Source organism: Chiloscyllium plagiosum, unplaced genomic scaffold, assembly GCF_037043375.1.
Source record: "Chiloscyllium plagiosum isolate Xiang-an unplaced genomic scaffold, Cpla_swu_hap1 HiC_scaffold_34, whole genome shotgun sequence".
Taxonomy (NCBI): Eukaryota; Metazoa; Chordata; class Chondrichthyes; order Orectolobiformes; family Hemiscylliidae; genus Chiloscyllium; species Chiloscyllium plagiosum.
In genome coordinates this window covers 50606299-50626057 of record NW_028270172.1, presented here as the reverse complement: position 1 = coordinate 50626057, position 19759 = coordinate 50606299, and the positions used below count along the sequence as shown (strand labels likewise).

The following is a 19759-nucleotide window of genomic DNA, read 5'->3' as shown; positions in this document are numbered from 1 at the left end:
AGGTTGCCCCTCAGGTTCCCATTTATTCTTTCTCCTCTAACCTTAAACTGATGCTTTCTAGTCCTTGATTCCCCAACCCCAGGGAAACAGACTGACTGTATTCACCAGGCATCCCATGATCTTAAACACTTATATAAGATCCCCACTCAGTCTTTTATGCTCTGAAGAAAAGAATCCTAGCTTGTCCAACCTCTTCCTACAACTCAGACTATTGAGCCCTGGCAACATCCTTGTAAATTTCTTCTGCACTCTTTCCAGTTTAATAATATCCTTCCGATAGCAAGGTGACCAAAACTGAACACAATACTCCAAGTGCGGCCTCACAGACGTTTTGTATAACTGCAACATAACTTCCCAACTTGTATACTCAATGCCCTGAATGATGAAGGCCAGTGTACCAAAAGCCTTCTTCACTGCCCTGTCTACCTGAGACCCACTTTCAGAGAACAGTGCACCTGAACTCCAAGACTCCTCTGTTCTACTACACTCCTTAAGGACCTACCATTCACCATGAAACTCCTATCTTAATTTGACTCTCCAAAAAGAAAGACCTCACACTTATTTAAATTAAACTCCATTTGCCATTTCTCGGCCCACTTCCCCAGCTGATCAAGGTCCTGCTGCAATTTCTGATAAATTTCCTCACTATCCACGATACCTCCTATTTTAGTCATGATGTGGAGGTGTCGGTGTTGGACTGGGGTGGACAAAGTTTAAAAATTGCAAACGCCAGGTTATAGTCCAAGAGGTTTATTTGCAAGTTCAAGCTTTCGAAGTACTGCTGCAAAAGCTTGTCATTCAAAATAAATCTGTTGGACTCTATAACCCTGGTGTTGTGTGATTTTTAACTTTGTCTTATTTTAGTGTCATTTTCAAACTTACTCATCATGCCCTGCACCTTCTCATCCATATAATTAATATAGATAACAAACAGCAATGGACCCAGCACCGAGCCCTGGGGCACCTAACTAGTCACAGGCCTCCAGTCTGACAAGAATCCTTCCGCTATTATCCTCGGCTTCCTACCATCAAGTAAATTCTGTATCCAATTTGCTAGCTCCTCCTGGATTCCATTCAATTTAACCTTCCAGAGAGGCCTCCTATATGGAACCTTATCAAAGGCCTTACTGAAATCCATATAGACTATGTTTATTGCCCTGCCTCGTCAATTTTCCTGGTAATTTCATCAAAGAACTCGAACAAATTTCTGAGGCGTATTCTCCCACACACAAAATCATGCTGACTATTCCTAATCCAACCCTGTCTTTCCCAGATTTGTATTCATGTAATTGTGGACAAATCCAGCTCTACCATATAAAGCCACAAGGAAATTGAGTGGTGGAGTTGTAAGAAGGTGAAGGTAGACTGTATTTTCAAATAGTTATCTATCACATTCACCCAAGCCCATTGAAAATTTGGCAGGATGTGAGTGCAAGATGAAAACACGTTTGTACATTATTGAATATAATGCCTTTTGGAAACTATTAAAACATTTTAAAAATGTAATTTGTACTAATTAAATGTGTTTTATTTTGTTTTTCTAACAGACTTGCAGTGTATCAGTTACAAGTAACAGAATACCATCGTACTATGTCTATGCATTGAGGAAAGAAAAATCAACCACCTATCCAAGGAAGATGACTTATTTCAGAGCTAAGAGCAATATCAGATGACTATTAAAATCAGTTTTGTGGTCATTCTTTTTTTAAATAAGTGAATCAAACGGATGAAGGCACATTTTACATGTCTTTTGAATGCTGAACTGTCCATAATTTTTTGAAATGAATCGATACACAACTCTGAAACAGTTGGGAGATGGCACCTATGGCAGTGTGCTTATGGGAAAGAGCAATGAGTCTGGAGAATTGGTGGCCATCAAAAGGTATGTGTATTTAATTTTAAATCTTGGGCTCAGATTTGGAATACAGTATTTCTGAAAAATCAAGAGATACAGCAATATTGGAAGAATGACTCTTTGATATGTTCTAAGTTATTTATGGATAAGGACAAGAATAGCCTTTGGGTGAAAGTATTACATTGGGGAAGGCTAACTACCACAATATTAGGCAGCAACTGGGGAATACAGATTGGGGGTAGCTGTTTGAGGGTAAAGCCACATCTGGCATATATGGACATTTTAAGGGCAATTGAATACACTTCAGGACCACCATGTTCCAGTGAATATGAAGAATAAGGATGGGAAGATTCAGGAACCTTGGATGATGAGAGACATTAAGAGCTTTGTCAAAAGGGAAAAGGAGGCATATGTAAGTTTTAGGAAAGCAAAGACCGACAAAACCCATGAAGAATACAAAGATACCAGGAAAGAATGCAAACAAGGAATTAGGAAGGCTAAAGGAGCCATCAAACTTCTTTAGCAAATAGAATTAAAGAAAACCCCTAAACATTTTATGCACATGCTAAGGAGCAAGAAGGAGCCAAGGAAAGGTAGGTCCATTCAAGGACAAAGGAGGAAATTTATGCCCGGAACCAGAGGAAGTGGGTGATGTCCTTAATCCTTTGCATGGGTATTCACAAAGGAGAAGGACATGGGCAGCACTGTGGTTAACACTGCTGCTTCACAGCACCGTGGGGGAGTATGGATACTGAGGAGGATTTCCAGATGGTACAGCAGGATACAGATAGGCTAGAGACTTGGGTGGACAAATGGCAGATGGAGTTTAATCCAAACAAGTGCGAGATGATGCAGTTTGGAAGATTAAATTCAGGAGAAAAGTATACAGTATTTGGCAGAACCCTTAACAGCATCAACATACAGAGCAATCTATGCACACAGGTCCACAATTCCCTGAAAGTGGCAACACAAGTAGACATGGTGGTCAAGAAGGTATATGTCATGCTTGCCTTCATTGGTCAGGGCATAGAGTTTAAAAATTGGTAAGTCATGTTGCAGCTTTAAAGAACTGGATAGTTACGCAACATTTGGAATACTGCATGCAGTTTTGGTCACCACGCTCATTACCAGAATGATGTGGAGGCTTTGGTGAGGGTATAGAAACAGTTTGGAAGAGTGCTTCCTGAATTGGAGGGTTTTAGCTATGAGGACGGAGAGTGTATTTTCACTTGAAATTAGAAGGATGAGGGGCAACCTGATAGAAGTTTACATCATTATAAGAAGCATGGATAGAATGGATAGTCAGAGTCTTTTTCCCAGGGTAGAAATATCAGTTACTAGGGGACATAGTTTTAAGGTAAAAGAGGCAAAGTTAAAGGAGATGTGACAGCCAGGTTATTTACACAAAAGGTGGTAAGTGCCTGGAATACGCTGTCAGAGAAGGTGGTGGAGGAGATACAATTGTAGTGTTTAAGAAGCATATTGAAAGATATATGAACAGACAGGGAATGGAGAGACACAAACACCATAGAAGCAAAAGGTTTTTATTTTAGAAAGGTATCATGTGTTGATGCAGTTTTGCTGGGCCAAAGGGCCTGTTCGTGTGTTGTATTGCTGTTCTTTGTATGTTAGCTAAGCTACTTAGTTTTGAACTAGGTTGGAAGAAGAGTCACTGGCTTGAAACATGAACTTTGTTTTCTCTCCACAAATACTACTGAAGTTTTCAAGCAATTTCTGCTTTTGTCTTGTTCAGATCTCCAGCAACTGGAGTTCTTCATTTTAACATATTCCAGTGTTGCTAATGGAGGATAAACCCTAGTTTGCAGTTTATTTTCATTAGATTAAGAAAAAGGTTTTAAAATCAAGAACTGGAATCAAAATGGGAAATGCAATGCCCATTTTGCAAGCCCTTGCCAGGTTCTTGAGCCTGGGTAGAAAGCAAGAATCTGCTTCTAAGTCTACCCGACAAATAAAAGGTGTCAGTAGATGTTAAATTGCTTGCATGTGCATGTAAGGGTCATAAGTGTTTTTTTTTCATGTCTTTGCTGTAGCACTGATTTTCAATCCCCAGTGTGACATCAGCCCTCCTGGGTAGCTCATTTGAAAATCAGGCATGAACAATGTGGGGCTCTTCGATCACCTCTCAAATGTTTCCCTTCTATTAGACTTTTAAAGTTGTGAAGGGGTTTAATAAAGTAAATGGAGACAAATCTTGTCACATTGTAAGGTCACTAAGAAATTAAATGAGAATTCATGAGAAATTTATGGAATCATAGAGATCTAGAAAAAGGCCCTTGGAACCATTGCATCTGCACCAGTCAAAAAAAACACCTTACTATTCTAATCCCATTTTCCAGCACTTGACTCATAGACTTTTATGCCAAGAGCATCCCTAAATACTACTTAAATGTTATGAGGGTTTCTGCCTCTACCACCCTTACAGGCAGTGAGTTCCAAATTTTTATCACCTTCTGACTGAAAACACTTTTCCTCATGTCCCCTCTAAACCTCCCGTCCCTCTACTTTAAATCTAGTCTTTGACCCCTTCATCAGAGGAAATAATGCATTCATGTACACCTGTAATAATTTTATACATCTGAATTATTACTGCTCTCGACCTGCTCTGCTCTACCCCAAAGTGTCCAATCTCTCTTCATGATTGCAACTTTGTAGCCCAGGCAACTTGATAAACCTCCTATTCATTCTCTCCAGTTCTATCACATCCCTTCTATAATGTGGAATGTAGAGCTGCGCACAGTACTCAAGCTGTAGTGTAACCAACGTTTTACACTGTTACAGCATAACCTTCCTGCTCTTAAACTCTATGCCTGAATGCATAAAGACAAGGATATCATATGACTTCTTAATCACTTTATTGACCTGTTCTGATGCCTTAGGGATCAGATTATATGCACATAAAAGTCTGTCAGATGCTAGGTGCTTCTGAGGGTTATAACACTAGTTATTTATTCCTGTTGAATGTTTGTCTGTGCCAAGTCCATCATCTTACATTTATTTGGATTGAATTCCATTTACCACTGATCAGCTCACCTAAACAGTCCATCTTTATTCTGTGCTCTAAAACTATGCTCCTCACTATTTACCAACAGACCAATTTTTGTACAAACTGCATTCTTATTGACCAATCCTCCCACATTCAAGTCAAAATCATTTAAATTGACCTCAAACAGCAAGGGTCTCATCACTGACCCCTGTGGGACTCCACTGGACATAGGCTTCTAGTCGTAAAAACACCTTTCTACCATCAATCTCAGTTTCCTGCCATTCAGCTATTTGTGGATCCAATTTGCCAAATTTGGTTGGACCCCATGGACTCTTACATTTGCTAACAGTCTGCTATGGGGGAACCTTATCAAAAGCAAAGGATGGTAAGCATCATTAGATTAGATTCCCTACAGTGCAGAAACAGGCCCTTTGGCCCAACCAGTTCACACTGACCCTCCGAAGACCCAGAAACATTTCCCTCTGACTAATGCACCTAGTACTATGGGCAATTTAACACAGCCAATTCACCTAACCTGCACATCTTTGGACTGTGGGAGGAAACTGAAGCAAACCCACACATACATGGGGAGAGCGTGCAAACTCCACACAGATAGTCACCCGAGGCTGGAATCAAACCTGGGACGTTGGTGCTGTGAGGCAGCCATGCTAACCACTGTGCCACCCCAAAGCTGGGCCGCAATGAATCCTTTTGTATGGATGAATTAAAAGGGAAGCTAGATAAACTGTAGTGAGAAAGAAATAGGAGAATCTACTGATGGTATTAGATAAAAATGGGTATGTAATTCCTTAAATGAATCAAGTTAAATACATACCTCCACTCCCGTTCCAGTTGTTAACACTCCAAGGCTTCTTAAATGCCCAAAGTCCAATTGCTTCTCTACGTTTTTCTACTACTTCCTGTAATCCAATCCTTGCTCTCTTTGTCCTTGGTCCCTCATGCCTCTACAGCTTCCAATAAGACAAATTTTGCAACTTTTTACAAATTTAGGGTGAATTTTACAAATTTGCTCACATAACTGTGTAAACTGTTGTTTCTTTGTTCACCATGAAAATTTGCACCAGGAATTGTAAAAGCTATTTCCATTAGTTTAAAGAAACTCAAAAGCAATCTAGAACAGATCTGTAGTGCTCAAAATCATCAAGAAACTGGCTATGTTTTTGTCTTTTAAGAGCTGTCCAAATGACAACTGACTGGAGCGGTGATTTTAAACGTGTGGGCACTACATTTGAATGTCAACCCTATTAATTTTTAAACAACAGTGCCACTGTCCAAAGGAATATAATGCTATATTTGCAGAAAATATTTTGATTTATACATAGTAAGAGCACCAAGTTTGAACAAATAATAATTACGAAAAACTTTTATTTGAAAAATACCTAGATGGTGGTCAGAAATCTAATAATTCCTGGGTATCTTTAATCGTTCCCTAGACTTAGAATTGAATTAGAATTAGAATCCCTACAATGTGAAAACAGATCCTTCGGCCCAAACAAGTCCACACCGACCCTCGAAAGAGTAACCCACCCAGACCCATTCATCTACATTTACCCCTGACTAATGCACCTAACCTGCAGGTCTCTGAACACTATGGGCAATTTAGCATGGGCATTTCACCCAACCTGCACATATTTTGGACTGTGGGAGGAAACCAGAGCACCCGGACAAAATCCATGCAGACACAAAGAAAACGTGCAAACTCCACACAGATAGTCGCCTGAGACTGGAATCGAACCCAGGTCCCTGGTACTGTGGAAGCAGCAGTGCTAACCATTGAGCCAATGTGCCACCTCAATTTGAGAGATCTCAGTTTGAAATGAACAGTTCTCATAACAGAAGACCAGGCTCAATGTCAGTTTGTGCATTGTAGAACAGTCCAAGCACAGAAGAGAAAAATGCTGCAAGCATTGGACTACTTAAAACAAAGTTTTAGTGTTTGGATTATCAGGTAGTTCTTTGCAATATTTTCTGGCTCACGTGTCACTGACTGTCATGGTCTGTTGCATCTTGCCAGCAGTGATGGTACCATCTATGTTCTTGCCTGTCAGCTCACTGATGATCCTATTCAGTTGCTCATGATCAGTTTTGATAATACTCTCTAAACATTTACAGGTTATTTGCTCAGGTATGGAGGAAAGTGGTAGGGGTTTGGGTGGGTATGGGGGGAGGTCTTCATCTGGGGTCAGGTTAATTCCAGCAACAGTTGGGGGGGTGGATCTGGTTGTCTGGTCTGACTGGGAAAGGGGGAGATCCAAGGGTTTGGTTGCATTTGGCAGGGAGTGTTAGAATGTCTGGGGTAAAGATATTTCTAACACAGAGAGGGCGGTGGTCTGGGGATTCAGTCAAGTCCAGTCAGGAACCTAGGGTGTCTGGGGTCAAGTTGCATCCGGCAGGGAGAGTTTGGTGGTTTGGGGGTTCAGCCAGGTCCATGAGAAAGAGTTAGAGTATCCAAAGTTCAGGCCAGGTCCAGCAGGGAGAGGGCAGTCGGGGTTTGCTTGGATCCAGCAGGGGGTGATAGGGTGTCCAAGGGTCAGGTCGGGTCAAGCAGGGGAGAGAGTGGTAATCTGGCACTTTTTGCTGAGTCTAGGTTTGTGTTTGAATGGAGTTGCAATGGGTCCAACAGGAGCAGGGGGCATCAGAGGGTCAGGTCATGTCCTTTCTTGTCCAAGAGGGTAAGGGTTATGTCTGGTCTAGCAAAAAATACAGTCAGTGTCTGAGGGTTAACTTGGGTCAGGTGAAGTGCCCAGGATTCATGTCAAGTGTCTGGCAGGGCAAGAACAATGTCTGGCAGGGCAAGGAGAGGTCTCTGTCGTGGTTGGTTCACCAGGTGTTGAGTCCAGTCATTCTCTGCTATGGTGATGGTGTTTCCAAATCTAGGTAAGGCTAGGTCAGATCCATTGGGGAGGAAGTAGGGGTATTCTTTGTCAGTCTAACAGAATAGGTCTGGAGTTCATGTTGGGTGTTGTCATGTCTGTTGGGTTGTGTCCAGTGGATTGGGCAATACGTGGTGGAGATGGGGTGCTTCATGGATAGAGTCAGATCAGGTCCAGACTGGATAGGGCTCTGGATCAGGTCAAGATGGGATAAAATTGGGTCTGTATAGTTCGGGGGTTTGTGTCCGATTAGATAGGGCCGATTGAGTTGGAAGTGGAGGTGTTGTGCTTTCTGGGTACGTTCAGGTCAGGTCCAGAGTGGGGAGGCTTCTGTGTTGGTTGGGTCAAGTCCAGCAGGAAAGGGTCAATCTAGTGATTGGATCAGGTTTTGACCGGTCTGGAGTAGCAGAAAGAGGGAGGTTAGGTTGGATCTCTTCGGCTCAGGGTAGTTTTTTGAAGAGATGACCAAGAGGATAGATGAAGGCAGAGCCATGGATGTTGTCTACAAGGACTTTAGCAAGTCTTTTGATAAGATTCTGCATGGTAGACTAGTTAGTAAGGTTAGACCATGTCGAATCGAGAGAGAGCTAACTAATTGGATAGAAAATTGGCTTGATGACAGGAGAGAAGGAGCTGAAAAATGTGTTGCTGGGAAAGCATCCAAGGAGCAGGAGAATCGACGTTTCAGGGTTAAGCCCTTCTTCAGGAATCATGAAACGTCGATTCTCCTGCTCCTTGGATGCTGCGCTTTTCCAGCAACACATTTTTCAGCTCTGATCTCCAGCATCTGCAGTCCTCACTTTCTCCTGGTTGATGACAGGAGACAAAGGGTGGCGGTAGAGGGTTGTTGATTAGGCTGCAGGCCTGTGACCAGCAGTGTTCTGCAAGGATCAGTACTGGGTCCACTATTGCTTGTCATTCCTATAAATGACTTTGACTTTGATGAGAATATAGGAGGTATATTTAGTTAATTACTGAAAACAGCAAATGCTAGAGATCACAACAGGTCAGACAGCATCCACGGAGAGAGAGCAAGCTCACGTTTCAAGTCTAGATGACGCTTCATCAGATCTACCGCATTTGATGTTTTCAGTACACATTCCAGCACAATAGTAATCTGCTCCTACATGGTTAGTAAGTTTTGAGGATGACACCTAAATTGGTGATATCGTGGACAGTGAAGTAAATTATCTAAGCGTATAATGTGATCTTGATCAACTGGGCTAGTGAGCCAAGGAATGGCAGATGGAGTTTTTAATGCACAAATATCTGAGGTGTTGCACTTTGATAAGGCAAGCTAATGTAGGACTAGCAGCATTAATGGTATAGCCTTGGTGAATGTTGTTGAACAGAGAGACTCTGGGGTGCAGATACACAGTTCCTTGAAAATGGCGTCACAGATAGACGTGGTGATGAAGGAGGCATATGCAACTTGCCTTCATCATTCAGAAGACAGAATACAGGAGTTGAGATGTTATGTTACAGCTGTACAAGAAATTGGTAAGGGTATATTTTGAATACTGCGTACGATTCTGGTCGCCCTGCTGTAGAAAGCATGTTATTAAACTGGAAAGAGTTCATAAAACGATTTACAAGGATGTTACGAACATTGAAAAGTTGTGTTATAAGGAAAGGTTGAATAGGTTGGGACTTACTTTCCTGGAGCAAAGAAGGCTGAGGAGTGACCTTATTGAGGTTTATAAAATCGTGAGGGGTATACATACAGTGAATAGCCAAGTTCTTTTCCTCGAGATAGGGGAGTCCAAAACTGAAGGGCACAGGTTTAAGGTGAGAAGGAAAAGATTTAAAAAGCACTTGAGAGTTAACATTTTCATGCAGAGGGTGGTGCGTATATAGTATGAGCTCCCAGAGGAACTGATAGAGGCAGGTATAATTTCAACATTTAAAAGACATTTTGAGAGGTCAGTGGATAGGAAAGGTTTAGAGGGATATGGGCCAAACACAGCCAGTTTAGTTCAGGAAACCTGTTTGCGATGGATGAGTTTGGGTGTTTTTCCGTGCTCTATGACCCTAGTCCCAGTCATGTTGGATCAGATTCTGGCTGGATCAGGGATCATGTCATGTAAAGTGGAGTGAGGGGTGTGTCAAAAGTTTAGGTTGGGACTGGCAGTTGTTGTTTAGGGGCAAGTCAGAAAGGGAGTGCGGGGTGAGATGGATGTTGCAGTACAGTTTTGTGAAGAGAGGGAGAGGTCTGGTGAGAAAGGAGTATGTCTGGGGGTTAGGTTGGGTCACATCCAAAGAGGGAAGGGTGTTCTCGCTGTCAGTGTGGAAAGATCCAGCAGAGTAAATGGGGTCTGGAATCAGTTCAAGTCTGGCAGGGGGCATACCAGTGTTATAGTTCAGGTTACGAATGAAGCGCTTATGCCCGAAACATCGACTCTCCTGCTCCTCGGATGGTGCCTGAATGGCTATGTTTTTCCAGTGCCACACTTCTTGACTCTGACTCTCCAACATCTGCAGTTCTCACTTTCTCCCAGCATATGAGTGTTATATCAGTTTGGGATGAGTGGGAGGAAGAGATGTTCTGGTTGAAATTTGTGTTCTGCAGGAGTGAGGGTGATTTAAGGATTTGGTTGGATTAGCTGAGGGAGAGGTTGGTTCAGGCCTCGTGTCTGATCCAGCAGTGGGAATGGGGGTCATTTCTTAGCTGGGAATTTAGGGGTGTGTTAGATTCAAAAGGGTTCAGATGGTGCCAATTGGTTAGCTGGGATCCAGCATGTGCAGGTCAGGTCTTATTGTGTATGTTCTGTCAGAAGGAGGGACAGATCCAGGACTGGGTGTGGTTGGGTCTGTCATGGGGAAGGCACGGCGGGTCAGGTTGGGTTGGCTTGGGTCTGGCTTTGGAGGAGGAATTGCTTATTTCAAGACTCTAGTTTAGTCACATTGGATCACATCCAGGGAGGGCATGAGGTGGATTGTTGGTTAGGATCAGGAGGGGTGATGCATTAATGGGTCAGTTCAGGTTTAGTCCAAAGTTTAGGCTTCCTGTTGAGTAAGTGGTTGGTTCGGGTTGGATAAGTTCCAACTGTGTGAAGGGACGAGGGGGTAGGTTTGGGGATTGGATTCAGCCAGGTTTGGTGGGGTAAAGGAGATTTCTGTGGAGTGGTCAGGTAGTTCATAGGGAGTAGAAGAGGAGTCTAAGGAACAGGTTGGGATTGGCATGGCAAGTCCGGAAGTTGGGTTAAATTGGGTCCCATGGGGGAAAGACAGGTGTCCAGTGGGGGAAAGACAAGGGGTCCAGAGGGTTGGGAGAGGGGGTGGTTACGACTGGGCTAGGTCTGGTCTGCTGGTTTGAGGGTTGTATGATGGTGTTGGGTTATGTCTAGCTGGCGTGGGGCAGAGTTCAAAGAGTTTGATTGGATCAGCTGAGGGAGAGGTTGGTTTAGTCTCAAGTCAGGTCCAGAAGGGGAAACAGGTCTACAGATCTTGTCCATTTATGTTTGACAGGGTTAGGTCATGTTTGGGGTTTGGGAATGTTTCAAATGGGAGATTTGATTTCATAGATTTTGTAGAATCCCTGCAGTGTTGAAAGAAGCCGTTCGGCCCATCACATCTGTACCAACTTTGATCCCACCCATCCATAAATCCACCCTATCCCATAACCTTGCATTTACCATGGCTAATCCATCTAACCTGCATATCCGTGGACAATGCAGGATGACGTGGCATGGCAAATCCACCGAACCTGCACATCTTTGGACTGTGGGAGGAAACCAGAGCACTCAGCAGAAGCCCAGACATAGATTAAATTACTTAGTGTGGAAACAGGCCCTTCAGCCCAACAAGTCCACACCGACCTGCCGAAGCGCAATCCACCCAGGCCCATTCCCCTACACTCACCCCTTCACCTAACAGTACAGGCAATTTAGCACGGCCAATTCACCTAACCTGCACATTTTTGGATTGTGGGAGGAAACCCGAGCACCCGGAGGAAACCCACGCAGACACGGTGAGAATGTGCAAACTCCACACAGTCAGTCGCCTGAGCCGAGAATTGAACCCAGGTCTCTGGCGTTGTGAGGTAGAAGTGCTAACCAATGCGCCACCGTGGTGCCCATTAACACCCAGAGGAAACTCATGCAGACACTTGTAGAATGCACAAACTCCACACAGGCAATTACCCAAGGCTGGAATCAAACCCAGGTCCATGGTGACGTGAGGCAGCAGTGTTAACCACTGTGCTACCCTCATCCAGTGTTGATTTGGTGTGAGTTGGATGTTTGGTTGGACAAGCTCAACCCGCTTGAAGCGGGGGAATATGTGGTCTGTTTCATTGAGAGGAAGTCTGGTCTGGGAAGGGGTTTAGGAAATTTGATTGGGTCAGAGTCAGTTGGGAGCTGTTGAATTTTTGGGGGTTTAGGTCAAATCCATTGTGGGCAGTGAGGCATCTGGGGGTCCAGTCTGGTTCCGCTCAGTAGGATGAATGTTATGTCTGAGGGTCAGCTTGGGTTGTTGAATCAAGCAAAATGATGGGGTATCCATGGGGTTGGGTATGGCATTGGACAAGGGGAGTGTTCCAGACATTGGGCAGGACTGGCAGAGACAATTAGCGGTGGGGCGATGGGGTCTGGCAGAGCTCTGTAGATTTTGGCAGATCTGGTTACAGCTTTGCTTTGGGGGAATAAGAGTCTGATGTTTGGCTAAGTTTAACACAGGGGAATTTGGGTAGGAATGGGTGTCAGGACAGAATGGTTCCTCGAGGTTTGGATCTGGGCGCTGGTCAGATCAGGAAGGGGTGCAGGATGGTTTCAGGGATCAGGTTCGACTCTGTCAGGGGAAGAGAGGCTTTCATGCATTAGAACCATTCTGCTTGGTGGTGGAGTAAGTGGTCCAGGGGGAGAGTTCAATTGAATCTGACTGGAGAGTTCGGCTGGGAGAGACATTGGTTTGGGTCCAGTGATCAGGTCCAGCAAGCTGAACGTGTCTGTCTGGGGATTGGATTGGATTGGGTTGGGTTAGGTCAGGTACAGCAGGGGATGGAGAATGGGTTTCAGAGTTTGGGTGAGGATGGTTTTTGAGAATTTTATCAGATGTGATGGGAGCTTAGTGGTGCCTGGTGGTTAGGTTAAGTCTGTCTGGGATAGCACAGTAGATCATGTGTAGTGGAGGTATGGGAGGTCCAAGAATCATGTCTGGTCATTTCCGTTGGGGTTAGTGGTGTGTCAGTAATTGTGTGAGTTTCGCAGGGGGCCAACTTGGGTCCAATAAGTTAGTTTGGAGGTGGGGTCTTATCACGCCTGATCTGACCCAACAGGAGTTGTGTGGGGTCTGGAGGTGGGATCGGATGGATTGGTGGATCCAGTGCAGGAAGAGGATGTCCATAGGCCAGGTTTGTTTGCTTTGGGTTGGGGAGGAGGTGGATCCAGGGATCGAGTCACACTCAATTGAGAGGTGCATCTGTCATTTGGGTCTAAAGTGGTCAGTTCCAGGAGATTGGTTCAGGTGAAGTGGGACAGGGTGTCTATGGGTTCAAGCCTTCTCCAGAGGGCATAGGATCTCTGAGGTTGGTTAGCAATGGGATCGGTGGCATGAGGGGACACCATGGGTCAGATTGTGTTTGCTGAACAAGGGGGTGTTACTGGAAGTTGTCTGACAAAAAAAAGAGGAGGATCCTGAAGGTCTGGACCAACAGAGAAAAAGTAAGGTATCTGGTTGGATTGCTTCTGTATCTGCACTTTCTGTGTTGTTGTGGATGAGTTTTGGTAGTTTCTTATCTTTCCCTAGTTCTGGTCCTGTGTTGTTGTATGGTGATGGTTGCTGTAATGTAGTTGTCCATTTCGGATTGGTGGTGTTAGAGTACAAAGTCTTTTGGCGTGCAATTTCCCGTTCATAGTGTGGAGACTATTCTGGGCATCTGTGATCATAACCCTCATTTTGTGGCTATTCTGTTCTGATGTTCTTCTTGCCAGCTGGTTGTTCACGGATAGTTTGTATTTTAAATTTGGTGTTTCCTGTGGCATTTATGTATGAAATACATTTGTTCTCGGGTTGCATTCAGGTGGATATCATTTGTCTCTCATTGTCAGACAAGTTTAGATGGTGTCGTGCCCATAGGTGTTTCGTGTTTTTGAAAAGATTTGTGGCTTGGGTTAGGGATGAGATAGTAGGTTCGTTCGCCAAGCTAGTGTGGTTTTCTGCAGACGTTTCGTTGCCCTGCTAGTAATCTTGTCAGTGCATCTTCGATACGGTGTTAATGGTCTATCCCGTCTTGTATTTGTATCTAGGTTTTTTTGGTACTTCCAGTTCCGTATCTGAGTAGGTAGTCAATGTTTTGATTGACTGAGCTCCAGTTGGAGTGCCAGGCTAAGATAGTTACATTGTCCAGTTGAATGTGTGTCCTTTGTTGTACCAGTTGAATTTGTGTCTTTTGTTGTCTGCGTGGATGGAAATTAGCGGGTACTGGTTGTGTCTGGCAGTGGCAAGATGATATTTATGCACTCGTATAATCAGTTTGCTTCCTGTTTGTCCTATGTAGTGTTTTTCACAGTTCTTGCAGGGTATCTGGTAAATGACGTTTGTCCTGTTGGATGTGGGTGTCAGCTGGTGAGAGGTGTTTACTGGTTTACAGGCCACTAAGATTTCTAGGGGTCTGAATAGTCGAATAATCTGATATTTCTTTGATGTACAGTATAGTTACTAACATGTCTGGTCATCTGGTGTTTTGTTCTTTAGGTTTGTTACGTAAGTATTGGAGGATTGTGCTCTTGGGGTACCCATTTCATTTAAATCCTTTGAATAGGTGTTCCTGTTCTGCCTTCTAGAGTTCTGAGTTGCTGCAGTGTCCTTTCTCATTTAAATTGTGTTTCAATGCAGCTTTGTTTGGGGGTGCTGGGTGGTTGCTGTTATAGTTCAGTATCTGGTCTGTACGAATGTTCTTCATGTACACATTGGTCGGGAGTTCACTGGTAAGTGTGCGTTCTTCTAATATATCCAGGAAGTGGAGTCTGCTGTTGTTTTCCTCTTCTTTAGTGAATTTTATTCCGGTGAGGATGTTATTGACGTGGTGATGGTTTCTTCGTGTTGTCTACGTTTAGTGATAACAAAGATGTCATCTACATACTGGATCCAGAGATTGGGTTGGATGGTGGGGAGGGCTGTCCGTTCTAAGCATTGCATTACTGCTTCTGCTATTGGTCCTGATATTGGTGGACACTTGTCCATTGAATGTAAAGTGAATAGTAAGGCATAGGTTTAGTAATTTTAATATGCTGACCTTGTTGATGTTGCTGGTGTCATTGGATATCCTAGTAACCACTTTGTCCAATAATGTAGCAATGGTGCTTTTGGCTAGGTCAATGTCTATAGATGTAAAGAACGCTGTTACATCAAATGAAATAATTATTTCATCCTCCTCTGTTGTGGTGTTTCTGATTATGTTAAGAAACTCTTGGAAGAAGTTCTTAAGAGTGTTTAGAGAATTTTATTAGGTGTTTGAGTTTTGTTTGCAGCTGCTTGGCTAGCCTGTAGGTACATGTCCCAGGGAGTGATATAATAGGTCTGACGGGTCTCCTGCTTTGTGAACCTTAGATAGTCCATAGAATCGGGATGTGTTGGATCTGTTGGGTTTCATCTTTTGCAGGTCTGTTTTGCTGTGTAGCTCCTTTAGTATCATGGTAATTCTGTTGTGGGGTTGGGTCTATCGCCACCTGTTGGTAAGTAGCAGTATCGCTGTGTAGTTTGTTTATTCCATGTACCTGTACTGGTCTCTGTTTAGTTTCACCATCATCCTTCCTTTGTTTGCTGGTAGCATAACAATGTTCTTGTCCCTTTTGAGTTTCTCTAGTGCTTTTGTTTCTTCTGTGGTGAGTGTATTCCAGTTTCCTTTTCTGCTTAGAGTTGGGTCTGTTGTCTGTCGGGTTATGTTTCTTCAACCAGTCTGTTGTTTTTTAGTGTGGCTTCCAGTGCTGCTACAAAGTCAGTTTTTCTGGCATCTTTCTAGTTAAAGTTTAGTCTGTGCACGAGGACGAGTTTCTCTGAGTCTGTGAGTGATCTGTCTGAGAGGTTCTTTATCCATATCTCTGTGTTGTCTGTATGCTTGTTGTGCTGTTTATTTTGATTGTTTCTCCTGTAGTACTTGTCTTTTTCTAGTTGTGGTCCTGTGTTGTTGTATGGTGATGACTTGTTCTAATGCAGTTGTCTATTCTGGGTCAATGGTGTTGGAATACAGAGATTTTTGGCACACATATTTGTGGAGACAGTTCTGGGTTTCTGTGATCATAACCCTTAGCATTTTGCAGCCATTCTGTTCTGCTGTTCTTTTTGCCAGCTGTTTGTTGACAGGGTGGTTTTTATTTTAAACTTGGTGGCAGGTAAAGCAATCTAGCCAGAGGAGGGAGGGGTATATCTGGGGAATAGCTAGGCTCTGGCACGGAAGGATGTGCTCAACATTGAGTCTTGGCTGGTCTGGCCTGCCCTGGCACTGGTAGGGGAACAGTTAATGAGGTCAGATCCTGTGGAGGATGTGGATTTCCCCACTGGGTTGAGGGTTGTTTGGTGGTCTGATCTTGTTGGGTCAGGTTTATTGGAGAATGGAGGGAAGTGTAGTTGGGCATTTGGCCCGGGTTCTATGCATGGGTCTGGGGTCAGGTCTTTGGTATTTGGTATGACAGGAGCAGAGAATGGGGGAATGGGGTTGGGTGGTCTAGAGGTGGGGTCTAGAGGTAGACTGGTGCGAATCAGTGGTGTCTTGGAGTCTGGTTTGGTCAGCTCCAGCATAGAGATGGGTGGTCTGTGTGTGGTCTGGTCCAGCAAGTGGTGGATTTGGTCCTAGGATCTGGTCCAGCAGGAAATGGGATAGATCTGAGTATTCTGGTTGGGCCTCTTTGGCCTGGGGTCCAAGGATGAGTGGTTCTAGGGGTCAGTTGGATCAGGCCTGATGATGGCAGGAATGGGTCTGGGGTCAGGTTGTGCTGGAGCTGGGTTGTGCTCGGGTTGGGTTGGGTGAGGTCAGTGCCAGGGATGTCTTAGGGTCATGTCTGGTTAGGTTTGATGGAGATAGGGGTTGGTTCAAGTGAAATCGAGTGTGAGATGGATTATTGGGGATATATCAGGTTGGGTTCAATACAGAAATGGTGGGTTCCAGTGTGGTTGGTGTCCACTGGATCTTGGGAAGAGATGGTGCAGGTATCGATTGGTTGCCTGGATGATTCAAGCATCCGCAGTCTTCACTTTCTCCACTGCCTGGATCATGTGCGGTGAAGGTGCAGAGTCCAGTATTCTGGTCAGGTCAGCTTGTGTCTGGTGAAAGGAAGTTAGAGGGTCCAGAAATCAGGTTGGATCTGGTGGTGAGGGGAGAGGATGGAATCTGGGGAATGGGTCAGGTTCAGTGGGGTGAGAGAGGGGTTTGGAGGCCACTTCATGTTGGGTCTGGAACAGAGAATGAGGGTTCTGGGAGTCAGTTCAGGTCTTGGCTGGAGAGAGAAGGGGTTGTGGGTTAAGTGGGTACAGCTGGAGATGGGAAGAGTCCAAAGATGAGTTCTTTAGGTCTGGCGGAGGGAGGTTCCAAAGGCTGTATTTAGGGAATAGACTCTGTTCTCTGCGGTCAGAATTGTGTGTCCTAAAGGTAGTATGTCTGCCTGATGCCATGGATCAAAATATCTCATGTTAGCTGCAGAGGAACTTGGAATTGGTGGGTGAAAATCAATGTAAGTACCAAAAATGTAGGGAGAATAAAGAAAGAAGTTCTGTTGAGTGAATATGAGTGGCTAGGAACTAAATCTCAAAATCCCTACAGTGTAGAAGGAGGCCTTTTGGCCCATTGAGTCTGCAGCGGCTGTCTGAAGAGCATTCCACACAGACCCAGCTCCATACCCTATCCCCATAACACCGCATTCACCATGGCTAATCTACCTAACCCACAAATCCTGGACACTACAGACAATTTAATATGCCCAATCCACCTAATCTGCACATCTTTGGACTGTGGGAGGAAACCTAAGCACCCAGTGGAAATCCATGCAATATGGGGAGAATTAAAAAAAAGAACTGAAAAGGCTGTAGATCGGGCTTTAAACTGTGGGATGGGAGGGCGCGGATGAAATGATATAAGTCTGAGCCCAGAGTGCGGTTCAACAATCGGTAACATTTATTACTACAGTAACACCGGCGGAGACCAACCGAGGTCCGAATCTCGGCTGCTCTGCTGTTCCCGCGCACAGCTACATATTATATACTTTTAGTTGTCAGGATGTGTGGGATTTGAGGATGAATGGGATGATAGTTCCCCATCATCACTGGAATAGATGCGAATAGACTGTTTCCTGCCGTCCTAGGAGAGTTGCAGGGCACGCACAATAGGGTGCTAATTGGTTTATGTAAAATGGGTCCGGGTATTATCTGTTTGTCTCTCTCTGTGAGGGCAGGGGCTAGCACCCCCCTTTGTTCCCTTGGAGTGTTGGTGTGTATTGGTCTGTCCGTTCCTGTCTGGTGGATGCCTGTCCTTTGTGTCAGGGTGGCTCCGTATCGATAGGTATGGGTGTGTTTCAGTCAGTCTCTTGATGTGATTAGGAGATGGGTTTCCATATTTAATTAATTCCGGAGTTTTGGTCCATGAGTCATGGGTAATGTTGGTCTAGTGTGGATTGTATCTGTCCTCTATCTCCTATCTCCCAGTCACGTGGGCGGACTGGCAGCTGCTGAGTTTTGTGGGTTTAAAGCTGCGACTGCTGTTTAAAACACAAAAATGAATTCTTATCGTTTCCTGATGTAGGCATAGTCCCGTGGCAAAAGCAGGGCGGCTCTGATGCCCGCTTGCAGTCCCCCCTTTCGGCAAGGGGTTGGACACGTCCACACCCCCAATGCCGATATTTTAAAAGTCAGTTCCTCACCCGGTACATTCCGCCGGCCGTCATGCTGCAGTCATGGGGCTTTTGGATAGTCCCGGGAGATGGTCACATTAACTCGAGCCCTGTGAGCTCACGGTGCCTGATCGCCCGCCAGGAGTCGATGGCGTGGAGCATGGTCTTCCTGGCCTTTCGTTATTTGTGCTGGCGGCATGAATGACACGCCAGCAGGAGCCAGGCCAGAGCCAGCAGTAACTGTATGCCTACAATGGTGTGCGAGATGATTCAGATCCAGGGATGGATGTTCACGTTCAGGCCCCAATCCCACACCCTCTGTGCCCACCCTGGGACTGCAGAGCTGTGTCTGTGTCCTCCTCTAGGTCCTTTACATGTGACTGCAACTGGTGATACAATTTCACTGAGTGTCCTACCCGGGTCCTAAGCTCCCGTAAGACCTCAGCCAAATGTGGGATGGGGGCTTGTTCAGGCTCCTGATATTTCCTGAGGGTGTCCCTGAATTTATCAGTAATTTGTATGGACTCGGGGTTCCGTCGTCGGACCTCTGAGATGTGAGCTTGCCCAACCGTGACTGGCGCCTGGGGGTGAAGCAGAACTCGTGCTGGGGGATCGGGCACTGCAGTCCATTATACCAAAATAAGGTTTCAAGAGTGGAGACACAGTATCGTCCCCCCCACCATACCCCGCCCTAGTGAAGTGGGGGCCCATGGGTTCGATTTCAAGGGTGCAGCCCTGTGTCCGGTTGAACCCGCAGTCCGCTGTTTCACTCCTTCGTAAGGGGTGAGGGCAGATGGTAATCGCCCCTCGCTGCTTGCAGCCTGTAAGTGGCACCCCGTACACAGCGGCGTTTCGAGATATGGCTGTGTGGTGAGCTAATCGATATTTGAGGGAAGCGTTTTCCCGTATGACTCCGATGTTCTCAATGTGAAACAGGGGAAATGGCCCCGACTCTGGGGTGACCACGGGGATCAGGAGGACATTCCCGACTCCTGTCGCCTCACTGACCTCACAGTCGGGAACCACTGGGTATACTCTGGTCATACCCTTCAGAGTCCGGCTGTCGAGCGGCCCGGAGCGCCCCGCGAGTGAGGCCAGTTTGGCACTGTCGATCCAGTCGGGCACCTCCCCCCTTTGGACCTAGTCAAGATTATGCCGGATCTGGGCTACCATCCACAGGCCATAAGCA

At 45.1% G+C, this 19759-nt stretch overlaps 1 protein-coding gene across 1 annotated transcript in view; it reads left to right on the top strand.

Moving 5' to 3' along the window:
* Positions 1-19759, top strand: part of mak (male germ cell-associated kinase) — a 220107-nt gene that overhangs the window by 6700 nt on the left and 193648 nt on the right. Inside the window, exon 2 of the mRNA XM_043719022.2 lies at positions 1548-1882. Coding sequence (XP_043574957.1) covers positions 1782-1882 — 101 coding nt within the window. The 5' untranslated portion in view covers positions 1548-1781. The remainder of the gene's footprint in view (positions 1-1547; positions 1883-19759) is intronic.